Source organism: Petaurus breviceps, unplaced genomic scaffold (genome assembly GCF_028583685.1).
Source record: "Petaurus breviceps papuanus isolate PSGF00001 unplaced genomic scaffold, PetGlider_PUasm1.0 90919, whole genome shotgun sequence".
Taxonomy (NCBI): domain Eukaryota; kingdom Metazoa; phylum Chordata; class Mammalia; order Diprotodontia; family Petauridae; genus Petaurus; species Petaurus breviceps.
In genome coordinates, this window is record NW_027187378.1 from 33,130,027 (window position 1) to 33,147,924 (window position 17,898).

At 36.4% G+C, this 17,898-nt stretch overlaps 1 protein-coding gene across 1 annotated transcript in view; it reads right to left on the reverse strand.

Moving 5' to 3' along the window:
- Positions 1-2,592: 2,592 nt before the first annotated feature.
- The window catches only part of ATP6V1B2 (ATPase H+ transporting V1 subunit B2), a 35,441-nt gene continuing 20,135 nt past the window's right edge, over positions 2,593-17,898 (reverse strand). The window contains exons 6-14 of the mRNA XM_069075740.1: positions 15,622-15,761; positions 15,173-15,274; positions 14,592-14,689; positions 14,100-14,223; positions 13,031-13,181; positions 10,363-10,445; positions 7,230-7,334; positions 6,068-6,197; positions 2,593-4,117 (exon numbers count right to left, since the gene is read on the reverse strand). Coding sequence (XP_068931841.1) covers positions 3,975-4,117; positions 6,068-6,197; positions 7,230-7,334; positions 10,363-10,445; positions 13,031-13,181; positions 14,100-14,223; positions 14,592-14,689; positions 15,173-15,274; positions 15,622-15,761 — 1,076 coding nt within the window. The 3' untranslated portion in view covers positions 2,593-3,974. The remainder of the gene's footprint in view (positions 4,118-6,067; positions 6,198-7,229; positions 7,335-10,362; positions 10,446-13,030; positions 13,182-14,099; positions 14,224-14,591; positions 14,690-15,172; positions 15,275-15,621; positions 15,762-17,898) is intronic.

A 17,898-nucleotide genomic window follows, 5' to 3' on the forward strand; every position in this document is an offset into this window, starting at 1 on the left:
ATCGTACACAGTAACAGCATTATTAATATGATCAACTGTGAAACTCTGATCAAGACAATTCCAAGGAATCATGATGAAAAATGCTATCCACCTCCAGAGAGAGAACTGATAAACTCTGAATGCAGATTGAAGCTTATTTTTTACTTTATTTTTGTTTTGTTTTCTTTTGCAACTTGGCTAATATGGACATGTTTTGCATGGCCTGACACGTACAACTGAAATCAAAGTATTTGCCTTCTCAAGGAGGGGAAATGTATGGGAGAGAGGGAGGGAATTTTGAACTCATAAGTTCAAAAAATGAGTGTAAATTTTTTCACATGCAATTGGTTTTTAACAAAAGAAAAATAATTTTAAAAGATAAAAAAATTAAAATTAAAAAAGTGAATATAACAAAATCACAAAGGTCAAATATGACTCAAATGGAGATGACACCCCCAACCTACCTCTATATGGAGGTGGGAGGTCCACAGATGTTACACATCACTTTTTTAATATATTGTTCTGTAGTGCTGATTAACACCTCCCTTTTTTTGTCTTTAAAAAATAATATTCATTATATGGAATGGCTCTGAGAGGAGAAAAGATGCTGGGAATAACTATAATGATGTAAAAAAAAAAAAAGATACCAAGAAAATTTTATTTTAAAAAACAAAATAAAAAAGATATGGCAGTTTCCTAACTTTGGGAACAATTTTCTAAATTGTTTTCTATAACAGTTTTATCACAGCTCTACCAAAAGCGCATTATTAATATGCAACTTTTCATGGCCCTTCCAAGATGTCATCTTTGCCAATCTGATGAGTGCAAAAAAGCAACCTCAGAAGTGTTTTAGCTTGTTATTTCTCTAAGTATTAGTGATTTGGGTTTTTTCATATGGCTATTGATAGCTTGGATTTCTTTTCAAACTACCTGTTGGTAGACTTTGACCAATATTAAGATCTTAATAAACATATTATTAAATTGAAATGAGATCTGACACAGTCCTGTTTCAAAGTTGTTTTGAGTTGTTAGTCTCTTGCCCTTAGTGAAAGACTGTTTTTCTTTAAAAAGAGAACAGTGGAAAAGTCCCCAGGCCCTGTCATCAGGCAACATATGATCAATTCTGAGTCACTGACAACATCTAGTGTGCCAATCTCCAAACTCTAGGGTTGCTCACACTGGGTGAGGCAGCTACTCTCTTCAGTACATCACTTAGAAGCATTGAGTAGTGGGGTGGTAATTCTACAGATGGCAGGACCAAGGCCCCACACCTCAAAACAGGTTGTGCTAGGCAGGCAGTACTAAGTACTTTGTGCTGCCTTTCTCCTGAGATATAAAAGAACCCAAATCAAAGTCACAGTACTAGTGAGACTGAAAATTTTCCCCGTAAGTTCTTCACTCACTTTTTTACATCCTTGCTACATTGCCCCAGTTGACTTATTTGAAGGTATGTCTTTTTTTTTTTTAGTTTCTTTAAACGACAATAATTTTGTTTCTGAAGACAAAAAGGATTATTTTCTCTTTGCACCCAGTGATGGTTTAGCTTCCACTCACTTGTGTAATATTTCTTGGAATTTCCATAAACTAGCAATGTTTTATTTGCCTAAGCCATCATCATGTACTCAACTGCCTTCACATGTCAGAAATGAAACTGCCTAAAAATGTCTTTCCTTTGCTTTCAGTTACCTAGACTGCTGGATTGACATTCACTTGAAAACAAACACCAGTTAACAAGTCCCTTTAACAGCCTGTTTGATAAAACAGAAGAGAAAAAAAATCACTTAAACCTAGTTAAGACAGAAAATATTCTCTTGAAATTAAAATGATTGAAATTTCTTTTTTTTCTCAGTAAAATAGGGAACTGTTACAAAATGAATTGATACAAGGCATACATTGATTGGCCTAAAAAGCAAGTTTCAATACAAAGATAATAAAGATTAACTGAGAACATCCCTCATCTGACATTTATACTGCCCAAATTCTAAGACAGTCTCAAATCATCACACAGTATATACAGGAAAGCCAAATGAACCTGTTAATGATCTAGCATGGTCTAGGTAAAAGATATTACTAAGTATACCTACCCCCCAATAAGGTCGGTAATAATCCTATGCTTATAGTTTGATGTTTAGATGGCAATGTTCATTTGACAGTACTCTAAGCAAAATTCTTCATTCACCCCACTTCCTGATGAAGGGCACCCCCCTCACTATTTGTGGCTAATAGACTGCAGACACCACTCCCCATCCCATTTCCCCTCTTCCTCTGGCTACCCTGAAAATAGACCAATCTACAAATACTGTCCTAGGCCTGTGGCAGAAGGAGAACTAAAGACTAATGTCAACCAAGGATCAAAATCCACGGTAGATCATACAATGAGAGATTAGGATCTACTAGAGGCTCTCTCTCTAATATAATCAGGAAAATGAAGTATGGGGAACAGAGTTCTGTGAAAAGAACATGACCACTGCATTTACAGCACTGGTTATATGGATGAGTATGATATTCAAAATTAAGACTCATAAAACTCCAAATCTTAAAGGTTTCTTATACTGTGGTAACTGACCTACTAAATCTCAAGTTTAAGAGGGATAAAAAATAACTTTTAGCCAATTTCCATTTTATTTAACATTTATTTTCATATTGTAATATTCAGATGTCACATTTTCTACATTGACATTTTCATGCTAACAACCCCCTCCCACCCCAAGAAAAATAAAGGATTTTACACAACTTTGGGATGGAATGCACTAGAAATGAAATTGCAATTGCACCCAAGTTACAAAGAACACAAAGAGACCAAACAACGTAAAAGCTGCATAGAAGACAGCTGCAGGGATAACATCAGAAAGGAGCAAATCAAAATCCTGAAGAATCTCAGTGTTAATATTTGTGCCATGGGGTTAACCCTAGAGAGACCAAAGTGGTCAGAAAACAGGACCAAATGGAGAATTTCAACAGAATGCTCTATATATAATAGAGTTCAAAATATCCATTTACATGTGCTAGCATGTTGTTCTCTTTCCCCTCTGTTATGCTTCAGTTTTGGGTAAACATTCTTGAGATTCAAACACTGATAGCATGTCAGAATACTAATGTGCCTTAATTTATCAAGGTGGAATGGATAGTGTGTTTGCCTGCCCCTATGCTCTTTCTAACAAGCCAAATGATTTTTGCACCACAGACAAGAATAACTGGACCTCACACTGCCTCTGCATTAGAGGCTCAATATGGATCACCATGACAAAGTAGGAAATTCACTGTCACTAGATAAATACCAATTGTGCAAAAGTTGCAAGTTTTTATACCTAACTTAGAAGGAGTAGCAGCAAAAACCAAGAATTCCTCCTCCCTCCAGAGTAAAAAGCAAGGTCAATGGATACCTGTGCTCTGGGATCAAATATTGTAGACCATCATCCTCATCATTAGATATAGTAAAAGTTAGAGAAAAAAGGCTTCCCTTCCTAGTCTGTCCATCAAACAGACAAAAGCAAGTACCATCTGTTCAGGGCAACAGCATGGGAACAGTGGTATGCAGGAGGACTAAAGAAGATGTTCTCAAGTAAGGGGGAATTAAATATATGCCTTTGGCTCTTCCTAAAGGACTTGCACAAACTTAAGATTTGCCCTTTATGTGGAAGCCAAGACATTAGAACTTCATCTAGCCACACTCCTGAAGAGGTTTAAAGAAATAAGGTCCAGGAGACCCAAATAATTAGGGTGTAATTAGACGATTAACTACACCATTAAGTACAAACACACACATCAATAAAAGACAGCTTCAATTCAGTCCCTGCAGCCACTTAAAAAAAGCATTGAAGATACAGGCTTTTTGAATAGAGGATATTTTAAAGTCTATTATCCATTTAAAACATCAGGAACACTGGCACAATATGTTACCTATTCTTTGTTTTAATTACAGGGTAAACACGTAAACTTCAACACAGAGGGGGAAGGGAAGAAAAAAAACCAATATTTCACAGATGAAATAGAAGCTAGTGCTTTATTGAAGAATCTCGAGGGTAAAATTCGCTCAAGGTGTTTTGAGGGATTCTCTTCAACATTTCTTTGGGGAAGATTCGAAGGAGCTGCCAACCAATGTCCAAAGTTTCAAAGACAGTGCGGTTTTCATAAGGACCTAAAGAAGGGCAGAGTAAAGGGTAAAAATTAATTCTATTACAGAAAAGCCTGCCCCATTCATTCAACAAGCAATCACTGCATATCTATTATATGCATAGTACTAAGGCACATAAATAAAATGTAATAGTCCCTTTTCCCTAAGGAACCAAGAATCTGAATTTACACAATGACAAAGATTATCTATCTATTTATAGATATGTGTATGTGTAAGTGTATATACATACACACGTGCATATATACTAATATAGATGTATATACTAAGAAGCTGAGTAACAATGCAAGGCATTGTGACAAACAGGCACTACACAGAAGGGTCAAAGAAATTTAGAGAAGGGGAAGACAGAATAAGGAAGATCAGAAAATCCTCAACAAGCTGGTTTTTCACTAAGCCTTGGAAGAAAGGTAGAAGAGAAAAGAACAGAATGAACAAAAATCTACATTTCTGAATGTGTATATTATGTCCAGGGGGCAGGCAGACCAATGTGGCTAGAATAAAGGACTGATTCATTCTGAAAGAGAGCACACAGCAAAAAGGGATTTCAAATTACTGAGGATCCTGAATGTCTAGGAAATGAATTAGGATGGGCTCCTGTAAAGGGGAGTGCAGTGGGGAGATGAGAAAAGGAAAGAAACAGGGTAAGAGACTAGATTAAAATACTAGATATGGGAATGGAAACAAATGGACAGATAAAGCAGGATACAGGAGGAGTTGCAAAAGAGGGATGGGATGGGAACCATGATAGTAAATTCAATGTTGAACATAGAGTGCAGCGATATTGAGAAATCAAAGTACTGAGGACTCACTTGCAGATCTGAATATAGTGGTAATTGCTGAAGCTATGGCATAAAATCAATTCACTAAGGGAACTGAGTATAGAGTGAGAAGAACTAAAGGAACTAAAGTCCACAGTTATATTGTAGGATGAGAAAGAGCTAACAGAAATGGAAAAAATCAATGAGAGAAAAAAGAATTCAGTACCTTGGAAACCAAGAAAAAATTTGGATGGTAAACATTAACTTAATGTCACAAAGAAATAAAAAATAAGGATAGAGAAAGGCCATTAGTTTTGTCAAGAGACTAGAAACCTTCAAGGGTATAGTTTACTAGAGCAGTGGAGGTGGAAGTCAAGGTATGAAAAGGGGTGTTTACTGGAAATGCATGAACTGATAAATGAAGTGAGCAGTACTAGGAGAACATTTTACGCAATAACAACAACACTGTATGATGACCAACTTTGTTTAGTTCTTCTCAGCAATGCAATGATCTAAGAATTCCAAAAAACTCATGATGAAAAATGCTATCTACATCCAGAAAAAGAAGTATGGAATCTGAATGCGGATTGAATACTATTTTCTCTTTTTATTTTTTCTTTCTTGTGGCTTTTTCCTTTTGTTTCTTATTCTTCTTTCACAATATGATGACTAATATGGAAATATGTTTAATATGATCATACATGTATAGACTATATCAGATTGCATGTCACTTTGGGGAGGGCGAAGTAGAGGGAGGGGAGAAAAATTCAGAGCTCAAAAAACGAATGTTGAAAACTAAAAATAAGTAAATTTTTAAAAAGGAGTGTTTAAAAGAAAAGGGATGGTTATGAAGTAAAGGTCATTCATTTAATAAACTGTTAGTCAAAGGAGACAAATAGCTTATCAGCTACAGAGGGAGAATATAGCTAAAATCTCTTCAAAATTAGAGATTATTTATGGAAGAAAAAGGAAAGGAGAGAGAAGATTAATGTAAGGTAAAGATTTCACAAGAACAAAGACCTAAGTCTTAGGTCTTGGAGCTTTAAACAGAAAGAGAATATATCTGAGTCTAGAGGAAAGAGTGAAAAGGGGTCATATAGTCAAACCAACATATATTCTTTCAATTCAAACTATATCTTCAGAATCATTAATAAAGTTTACTACAAAGTTTTTAAGTATAACATTTGTATCTTACCCTGAGCAATAAAGTTCCTTTCAAACTTCTGCAAAAATTCCAGATAAAGGAGATCATCTGAGGTGAGAGCTTCTTCTCCAACAACTGCTTTCATGGCTTGTACATCCTTACCAATAGCATAACATGCATACTAGGTAGAGCACACAAAAAAAGGGTTCTATTAATATATTAAGAGTGAGGATTTTCTCTTCCATAGTAGTTGTCCTGCTAAGTTTAATCGAATTATCATCTAAAGAAACTACCCTGGAACCTGAATCTAATCCTAGAAAACAGAATGGAGATCAGTACAAGATGAGTCTTGCTTAGAATTATCCAAAAGGGTTTAAGTACTGAAGTATCCAAAAATACTCATCATAAAGCAGTCTCACTTTAAAGTCACATTAAAAGGTGACTTCCCTGTACATACTCTAAGAATATTAGTGAGACCAGTCTCAGGAATCTGTGGAAACACTCTTGTCATTAGAGTTGCAGAAAAATGTTTATATAATTTAAATCTTAGTGAGGTTTATTTCTAGGGAATTTACCAATATATAAAACCCATGCTCCAAGCCTGGGTTCAAAAAAAGATTTGACAGAGAAAGCCACAAAAGGTCTCTTTCATGCCCCATCAATGATTCATTTATCAGCTATTTTATATTGTCTTTTACTTTATGAGAAAATTGTATTCTAAGCCTAAATAAAGGAAAGTTTCTAATGTGGCTGTCTAAATAAGATAGCACATACAGCACATAAAACTATATTCTTCAGTGCTTCTTATGTTTATTGTCTAATGTACCAAGAAATGTTTTACTGTATGCTTTTTAGGATAGTAGTAAAACTACCAATAAAATTTATAAGTTTTGTAGCTTGGTTTAAGGTTTAGAAACTACTGCCATATTAGACATAGATTTTAAAGAATATGATATTTAAACCCTGAAAAGGGGTGGTAACTATCTTTTTTTAGAAAAAGGATATTGCTTTGTTTATCCACATACAGGCTTATGGTGAATTCCACTTATCTACAAGAGCTTGAAAATTCTGATTTCAAAGTCTGTGATTAATGGAATTTGGGGAGGTGAAAGGAACAAGGGAGAAAAGGTAGAACAAGAGGGAGGGATGGGTTAGGATTTTTTAAAGTTGTACATTTTTAAAAAAACACAAAAACTCATACGGACATACATACCAGCTGGTTAGATACATCTGCATGATCTTTTCTGGTCATACCCTCTCCAATAGCAGACTTCATTAACCGGGACAAGGAAGGCAACACATTAATAGGTGGGTAAATCTTGGATGGAATTAGAGGAAAAAGAGGAGAGAAAAAAATACACTTTAAGAAAATTGGAATATTTTAAGACTAAACAATATTGATACTACATTTTGATGGTTCAAAATTCCAGGATTTAGAGTGGGAAGAGAAATTTAGAAATTATATAATCCAATCCTCTTTTTTTTAAAGATAAGGAAGACAAGGCCCAGAGAAGTTAATTAACATTTCCTAAGATCTTAGAGTTAGTAAGCAGCAAAGCTGGAGAATTCAAACTTAGTTCTTCTAATGCTAAACTCAACATCCTATTACACAAGCTGGTTCATTACCAATGTAGGTAAATATGGACGAACATTTGTTTACCAGATGACATCTTCTATTTAACACTGTCTTCTTAAAAGAAAAAGTAGTAAAACTAGCTGTGTGACCTTGGGCATGTCACTTAACCCCAATTGCCCTACCTTCCCCCCTCCAAAAAAAAAAGTATTAAGGAACATCTTAAAAGTGTAATAGCATTTTTGAAAACTGCAACTGAAATCTCTTCTCTTACCCATCACAATGTGTTTAGAAGAAAAAAAAACCTTTGTTTAAGAAGTTTGTGTATGTACAGTATACTTAAGAAGTCTAAACAAAGCCTCAGGTGAAATGGAACTCATCACCTTGCTCAAAAGCCCACTCCACTTGGGATAGCTCTAATGCTAAGAATATTTCCCACATATCACAGCTAAGGTAGCTTCTTCATTTTCTTCCTGCTACTTCTTCCATTTGAGGTCAGACAGCACAAGTCTGTTCCCTCTTCCATGTCAGACTTTCAAATATTTGAATTATCTCTCCTGGATCTATTTTCCAGGTCAGTGTTTTTTCCAATGAGATATTTCACATTGCCTTCTATTTTTTCATTTGTTTGGATGTGCTTTATATTATCTTGATTTCTCATAAAGTCATTAGCTTCCAATTGCTCCAATCTAATTTTAAAGGATTATTCTCTTAAGTGAGTTTTTGAAATTCCTTTCCCTTTTGGCAAACTCGACTTTTTAAGGCATTCTTCTCATTGGCTTTTTGGGCCTCTTTTGCCATTTGAATTAGTCTATTTTTTAAGGTGTTATCTTCAGTGTATTTTTAGGTCTCCTAAATTAGCAGGCTGTTGACTCACTTTTCATGATTTTCTTGCATCATTCTCATTTCTCTTCCCAATTTTTCCTCCACTTCTCTTACTTGATTTTCAAAATCCTTCTTGAGCTCCATGGCCTGTAACCAGTTCATATTTTCTTAGAGGCTTTTGATGCAGGAGTTCTGACTTCACTGTCTTCCTCCTGCTCCATGCCATGATCCTTTTTGTCCCCAAAAAATGATTGTATGGTCTGTTTGTGCTTTCTTTGCTTGTTCATATCGCCAATAAATTACCTGACTTTTGAGCTCTTTGCCACGGGATAACTCTGCTTCCAGAATGGAGAGCTTTGTCACAAATTGCTGGGGTTTTCACAGCTGCAGGAACTATTCGGAGGGCAATAAGCTCTGGCTCACTGGCCACACACCCCAGGACCAACACCCAAGACTGTGATCCAGATCCAAGCAGGTCAAAGCAAGAGTGATTACTTTCTGAATGGTCACTTAGTCCCCCTACAATCTGCAGGCTAGAAGCTCCTGAGGCAGCCACTAGGTGCAGTACCCAGGCCTCCGCCACTTCTTGCCCTGGGAACAGGGGCCAGACCATGCTCTTCCATTGCCCCCCTGTTCCAACAGAGTTCACCACTGACCTTTTACTTTTTCTTTGGCGTTTATGGGTTGAGAAGTCTGGAAACTGCCACAGCTACTGGTGATTCACTCTCCTGAAGTCTGCTGCAGCCTGGCTAGTAGGGACCACCCTGGGGCCAGAACCCCACGGTTCATGTGGGACTGGGCTTGCCTCCCAGTGTGCTGTGACAGACCCTTCCTGTCGACCTGGCAGACTGCCTTCAGCGGGAGATTTATTTCTGTCACTTTGTGGGTTGTGTAGCTCTAAAGTCTACTTAGAGTCATTTTTTTACCTGTATTAGAAGTGACTGGAGTGGGAGCTCACGCCAAGTTTGTGCTTCTACTCCACCATCTTGGCTCCGCCCCCTGACTTTCAAATATTTGAAGACAATAATCATGTTTCCCCTAAAACTTTTCTTCCCTGGATGAAAATCCCCAATTCCTTTAGCCAATATTTAGGTGGCATCAACACAGGAAAAGGCAACAACAGCTCCAGAGGTGCTGATTTTTAGAGAAGAGTTATCCATTAGGGACCCAATCCCAATAAGGTTTTACAGTTATACCAACAAACGAGATCGGCAAGCTTGAATCTGAATGTCTGACACAGTAGTTAAGTTCTAAAGAACTCAATTTTATGACGTAAGGCAAGTTTTTACAAGAATTATTATGATAGTATAAGTAGCAAGCCAATTCAAACCAATTTAAATGACACTATATTCTCTAATACTTCAATGTGCAACTATTCTACACACCATGACTCAAAATAATCAGTCTTATTCTGATGCCTCACTGTGGTATAGTAGTGATCCTGGGTTCTCACTGAATTCATAAAGTTGGAAAGGCTTTTTAATATGGGCATGATCATGGGCAGTTATGTTAACTGGATATCAAGTGATAACATTTTGGCCTCAGATCACTTGTGATAAAGTATCACACTCATAAACCAATCTCTCTTCCAAAGTAATGAATAATAATAGTTCACATTCATGTGGTTTTTGAACAACTCGGTGTTGTCAGCACAATTGTTTTACAGATGAAGAGACAGAAGCTTACAAACAAGTGTCAATAAGTGGTGCCAAAGCTAGGATCTGAACTGGAATTACTATCCCAAAACCAGTGCTCTTTGTAGGCTACAACAAATACCCATATACAAGTATAAAAATTTGTAATCATATTATATATAGATAAAGCATGACTTACTCTATAAGATACCTCAGTGAAATTTTTTTCAAACACAAAGGTAAAAAGTCACTCCAACAAAATTACTGCCATTGTAGAAAGTACTTTTCAGAATTCTAAATGATCTCCTACATACCTGTCTGTTATGCAGCTGCCTGTCCACATAGATTTGTCCTTCAGTAATATATCCAGTCAGGTCAGGGATGGGATGAGTGATATCTACCAGAGAAAACAGTTATGTTAATATAGAGTTACTTTACTGAATAGCTTTCATAAGAATAGGAGACTCCCAAGAAGACAATGTGATTTATTTATGAGAACTGTTCAATAAGGTTATAAAGTTAATCACTGCTACAGTAGAGTATGATCATTCCATTAAGTATAGAGTGCCCCAAAAGTCTTAGTGGAGTTTTAAGCTCCTAAAGCTTTATGACCTTAAAAATACAGTAAAACTTCAGGGTGAGGGCAGTGCAGTGAATAGAACACCAGCCTGAGTCAGGAGGACGTGGGTTCAAATTCGGCCTCAGATGCTTAACACACACACACACACACACACACACACGCCATGTGACTTTGGGCAAGTCACTTAACCTCAGTTGCCCTGCCTTCCCCCTCCAAAAAAGCAAAAAAAAAAAATAGACTTTAGGGACACTTCATGTTTTGTTAGTTACATGTATCAGTTCTAACTGGAGATAGCATGTATACTCAAAAACAGTTGCCTACCTAAATGCATGATTGTCAGAGGAAGCAAACAATTTGGTTTTTAAAAAGTAAAATGTTTCTGACATAGAAAGTTCTTGAAGTTTATAAAAAGAATGCCTTTTAGCAAAAAAGCACTATAATATTGCAAAAGAAAAAGCAAAGTATCACCTTTCTATTTAAATTATGCTTCTGCTAATTGAAAATTAAGCAGACAAAATATCCCATCATATGAAAACAGATGAACAAATTCAAAACACTCAACAGGCATCAAACAATTTTTACCAGGTTATGACAGGTGTTTGAATCCAGATAAGGAGGTAAGAAATAAACTATTACTGTGTAAAAAGGAACAAAGTTGCCAAGGAAGGAAATTTCTTTCTTGAAAAAGCACCTTGTGACTTATTTATGAATGACCAAGGTAATAAAGATTTTTTTTAAATTCCTACAAATGTGCTTTCAATTTTTTTTCTGGAAAGTCTATTTACTTTCACAACATTACCAATATGGAAATGTTTTCCATGACTGCATATAATCTATATCAAATTGCTTGCCTTCTCAATGAGGGGGGATGGGAGGCAAGGAGAGTGAAAACTTGGAACTCAAAATTTTTAAAAAACAAATATTAAAAAAAATTTTATATGTAATTGTAAGAAATTTAAATTCCCTCAAATGCTAGTAGTTAGTGAATGTGAAGCAAGTAGCCAATGACAATATATTCAAGGCACTTCGTTTACAACCACAGAAAACACAAAAGTTGCTAATTACAAGCTTTTCCTAACAGGTTCAGTCAGCCCTTTAATGATCAGACCTTTCAAAATATTTACTACTGTCCACATCATCTACTTGCCTGTGAACACATGTGATCTTGCACTGTTTTTTCAAAGTATCTCTTTATGCTTCCATATTGTCTCCCCATCTAAATTGTAAAACCCTTCTGAGAAGCAGCATGGTAGATAGCAGGACATGCATTCAAATCCTGCTTCTGACAATGACTAGATATGTGACCATGAAGCAAGTGGCTCAGTCTTTGCTTCCTTTGTAAAATGGGGATAGTATCTGTAGTACCTACTTCTTCAGTGTAGTTGTGAAGCTCAAAATAATATACACAAAAATATACATAAAAATTCAAAAACTTTCAGGTACAATACATACACATACACCCATCAATTACAAGGGGAAAAGTGACTTATACTTCTTTCCCTGAATCTAGCATAATGTCCTTTCTATCAGAAGCATTTGATAAAGATTTGTTGTTTAGAATATCATCATAGAATTTTGGTGGTAGATGGTACCTTAAGGGTTATTCAGCTCATCCCACATCTTTTTGGGGAGTATGGGAGGGACATGAGAGAACAGGCTTTAAAAGGTTAGATAACTTACCAGATGATGGCATGTGAGAGCAAGGGTTAGTAAGATTTCCCAACTCCTATTTCAATGTTCTTTCTACATATTCATGGGGGGAAAATGGGTTCAGTGAAGAACTTCATTTCTCAATGCATATGGGTATCTTTTCTCAGCAACCTTTAGTCTTTTTTTTGCTTTTTGGAAGGGGGAAGGCAGGGCAATTGGGGTTAAGTGACTTGCCCAAGGTCACATGGCTAGTGTTAAGTGTCTGAGGTCAAATTTGAACTCAGGTCCCCCTGATTCCAGGGTCAGTGCTCTTTATTCACTGTGCCGCCTAGCACTCCATCCATCAACCTTTAGCCTTAATGGAGTTGCCTAGGATAAATGCACTAAGAAATGACTTGCTCAGGATCACACATCCAGTACTGTGTCTGAATTGGAATTTGAACCCAGTTCCTCCTGACTCAGAAGCCAGTTTTCCATTTACTGTGTCTGTATTTCTGATATGTGTGTGGTGTATTGTTGCTGGTAATAGAAAGTCAGTGTCTAAAATATACTACCATCCTGCCAAACAAGATACTCACAGCTAGATATAACTTAGAAATAAAGCAAAAAGTATTTTAAGTAAAAGTACTTTCAGTTACCCTGAGACCTTAGCAAGTAAAAACCATCAGCTCCAAAAGTATGATGGAGACTTCTTCAAAATACAAGGTCTTATAAAGATTAGATAGGTTATAACCCAAAGAACAAAAACTCACCATCATTGGGCATGGTGAGGATGGGGATCTGAGTAATTGAGCCATTCCTGCCTTCCACACGACCAGCTCGTTCATATATTGTGGCTAAGTCTGTATACATATAACCTGGGAAGCCACGACGACCAGGGACTTCTTCTCGGGCTGCTGAAACCTACCAACAATTCATGACAATTTACACCTTGAAAAAAAACTCTTTCATTGAAAAAGTAAAAACTGCTCTTCAAGAGACTATTTTAGAATATAGAATTTCAAAAAAGGCAATGCTGCCTGTTTAAAATTTTTTTCTCCAAAAGATTAAATACCACCCCCAATATAAGCACAAGTTGTTTAGAATGGGAAACCAAAAGCCTAATTTCAAGCACTAAAATCTAATCAACATAAACTCAAACATTTAGAGACTATGTCATTTAATTCAGACTGGATACTTTAAGTAATACATAGTGACATATGAATATTTAGGGATATATCCCTGGAAGTCATCTAATATTAGAAAATAGGCATACACAATGATCTTTTCCCTTCCATCACTGACAGCACAAAATAAAAGGAAGCACTAAAAAAGGTACAACTGATCTTGTTTGTCAAAGGGAAATGTCATGATAAACTTGAATTAAAATATGCTCTTTAACTGTCTTATTTAAACTATGACAGTAAAGCAAATATCCTAAGACTTCTTGATGGTTCTACATTGTTCCTTAACTATCTACCAACGGTTGATATATACATAAATCATATTAAGGATTCCTATCAGGAACAAGAAAGACAAAATGAAATGCATTAAATACGTGTGTAGATGTTTAACCTCTCATCTCAAAAGAGAGTTGTTAATAGCAAAATTAACTGCTTTTTCTTTCCTTATCCTTTTCTTTTACCCCACTCTCTGATGGATGTTCTATATAAAGAAAAATGACAAAAAAAAAAAAGGTGGACAAAGAAACAAAAGGCATAAAAAAGGTCAATATAATCCATATAGTTAATAATTAGTTCCTGAATCATCTACAAAAGACTCCATTTGCTCATTCCCTTGGCTTGCATAATCATACTTAATGAAAGAACATCAAAAAATTACCTCTCGAAGAGCTTCAGCATAAGAACTCATATCTGTTAAAATGACCAAAACGTGCTTTTCACACTGATAGGCCAGGAATTCTGCTGTTGTCAGAGCCAGACGAGGAGTGATGATACGCTCAATGCTGAAAATGAACATAAGTTCTTCAAACATAAAACTCTAGCTAAAAAGTTAAAAACTATATAAACTTATTGTGCTTCTAATTTTAAAAAGACATTTTAGAAATGCAGTAACAGTTATAGAGAGCAAAACAAGCTGTCAATTTTAAATTGCTTAATTAATTCTTGGTGAATTTTGAACATTACATATTATTTTCTGCATATGGATCGAATCATTTATGTGCTAAATACCACCATGATCTCTCAGTTTCTCAGATCTAGAAATCTGAGACCAAGCAACTGAAGCTCAGTCTTCAAAAGCAGAGTGACATTCTGGCACTGAGCCTGGGTTTCTGAATAAGAACAGAAATAGAAAATAGTTGCCTTTACTTACGTTGGGTCATTGGCCAAGTTCAAAAAGAGACAGACATTATCCATTGAGCCATTTTCTTCAAAGTCTGATTTGAAGAATCGAGCAGTTTCCATGTTTACCTAAGTAACAGTATCTTCCATCAGCACTGGGAGATGAACAATTTTAAAAATACATCCAAGAAAAGTCCAACCTTGGATCTGAACTAATTCTTTACAATTTCATTCAAATACTTGCAACACTTTGTTCTCTTAAGGCCAATAAGGAATGAACAGCTAGTCTATTTCAAGGGCTGGGTTTTATGAAGAATGCAATTATGCCATAGTCAAATTTTGGAACACCAGATAGAACTCAGATAGAAAGAGGTACAAACAACTTCAGTCAATTAAAATTTTTGTTCAGCAACAATTTAAACCAATTAAAAAGTCAAGACAGAGCACCTGCCAAAATCTACGGTATAGTCATAGGCTATACTCTAAAACATCAGCAAATTGCAAGTTTTACTAACTGAATCATTTTGTAACATCTTCCAGAGTCAACTTGGTGTTTTCAGTAACCAAAGTCAATCATTTCAAATGTTCTTACAGAACAGAAATTATACTTACACCCATAGCAGCAAATACAATTGCAAAATTTTCTTCACTATAGTCCACCACATCTTTGGATTTCTTCACCAAACCAGCCTGACGACAGATCTGAGCTGCAATCTAATGAATATTATACAGAAAAAAAGTTAAAAATTGTCCTAACATACTATATTGAGATAATATAAACATAACCTGTCACCTCAGAGATTCTATACTAGACAATGAGAATTTCTTTTAGAGGGGTTAAAAACTAATAAGATACTGTAGGTCTCCTCTTAAGGCTGGCCAACCTACCAAATATTGTACGTATAAGGCAGAATAATTAAAACTAAGTTAAGACAAACATCACAGCATGGCAATTACAAAAGTAATTTTAAAAAATGCTTTTCTTTTTCTTAATTAAAAGAAGCTTCCAGAATTTCTTTCCTGATAAAGCTCTGATGCCAGGAAGCTATTCTAGCACTCACCTCATTATGGGGTAAGCCAGCAGCAGAAAAGATGGGAATTTTCTGCCCCCTAGCAATGCTGTTCATGCCATCTATTGCTGAAATGCCAGTCTGAATCATTTCCTCAGGGTAGATTCGACATTGAGGGTTGATTGGCTGTCCTATTGAATATACAGAAGAAAAAACTTAATGTTCAAAAATGATAGATAATCCAAGATGGCAGAGAAAAGGCAAAGACTCTCCTAAGCTTTCCCCAAAACCCCTCCAAAAAACTTTAAATAATGCCTCAGAACAAATTCTGTAGCAGCAAAACCCACAAAAGGCGGGGATGAAGCAATTTTCCAACCCAAGACAATTTAGGAAATTGGCAGGTAAGGTCTATGGCACCAGAATGAGAGTGGAACACAGTCCAGTAGAAGCTGCACCCCAGCAAACCAGCAACAGACCTTGGGAAGCAACTGTGAATCAGTAGTAGCAATTGTAATCCCTGGACCTCTCAGCCTATAGACTTAATTAAGGAGGTCAGATGGAGATTACAGGGGTTTCTCTGCTGGACTGGGGACAGGACTGTGTTGCACTGAACATATATGGATCTGAGTCACAGTCCTGGGTCTCGGTACCAAGCCGAGGAAGAAGTACTCGCATGCCAGAGCTTGTGACCACAGGGGAGCTCAAACCCTGGTCACAGTTCTAGGGCAGAAGAGTGTTTGTGGTCACTCACAGACCAGAGTACAGGCCAGGAGAGCAGTAAACACACCTCATCCTAGATCATACCACTTTGGAAGAACTGAAAACTTACAGGTCCCTAGAAATATCCCTGAAACTTGAGACAGTGGCCCCTCCACACTGGAAACAGAGTTCCATTTTAGCACAGAGTTAAAAGTCAAGAAATAGGCTGGAAAAATGAACAGACAAAGATCCTGACAATAGAGAGTTACTATGGTGGTAGGGAAGATCAAAGCACAAACACAGACAAAGACGACAAAGTCAAAACTGCTACATCCAAAACCTCAAAGAAAATTATGAATTGGTAGCAGGCCATGAAAGAGCTCCAAAAAGGATCTTCAGAATCAAATAAGAGGTGGAGGAAAAAAATGGGAAGAGAAATGAGAGCACTGCAAGAAAATAATGAAAAAAAGTCAATAGCTTGTCAAAGGAGGCACAAAAAAACACTGAAGAAAATAACACATTAAAAACCAGAATAGGGCAAATGGTAAAAGAGGCACAAAAAGTCCAAGGAAGAGAAGAATGCCTTGAAAAGCAGAAGGGGCCAAATGAGGGGGAAAAAAGGTACAAAAAGTCAATGAAAAAAAGAATTCCATAAAAAGTAGAACTGACTAAATGGAAAAGGAAATACAAAAGCTCACTGAAGAAAATAATGCCATAAAAAGAAGAACTGGGCAAGTGGAAGCTAATGACTCCATGAGACATCAAGAAACAATAAAACAAAATCAAAAGAATGAAAAATTAGAAGAAAATGTGAAATATCACATTAGAAAAACTGACCTGGAAAATAGATCCAGAAGAGATCATTTAAGAATTCTTGGACTACCTGAACACCATCATCAAAAAAAGAGCCTAGACGTCATCTTTCAAGAAATTATCAAGGAAAACTACCCTGACATTTTAGAAGCAGATGATAAAATAGAAATCAAAAGAATCCACCATTCATCTTCTGAAAGAGATTCCAAAATGAAAATTTCCAGGAAAATTATAGCCAAATTCTAGAGCTCCCAGGTCAAGGAGAAAATATTGCCAGCAGCCAGAAACAATTCAAATATCATGGCGCCACAGTTATGACTACACAAGATTAAGCAGCTTTTATATTAAAAGATTAAGAGGGCAAGAAATATAAGAGCTAAGATTACAACCAAAAATCACCTACCCAGCAAAAACTAAGTATTCTTAAGGGGGAAAAAATGGATATTCAGTGAAATAGGAGGACTTTCAAGCACTTATGGTGAAAAGACCAGAGCTGAATAGAAAATCTGACTTTCAAATTTTACAAGATTCAAGAGAATCATAAAAAGGTAAACAGGAAAGACAAATCATACCGGATTCAATAAGATTAAACTGTTTATATCCCCACATGGGAAAATGATACTTATTTACACCTAAATTACACCCATTAGGGCAGTTAGAAAAAGTAGACATAGAAAGAGGGCATGATGAGGCAGCTAGGTGGTACAGTGAGTAAAGCGCCAGCCCCGGAGTCAGGAGGACCTGAGTTTGGTTCTGGCCTCAGACACTTCACACACACACACACACACACACACACACACACACACACACACACAC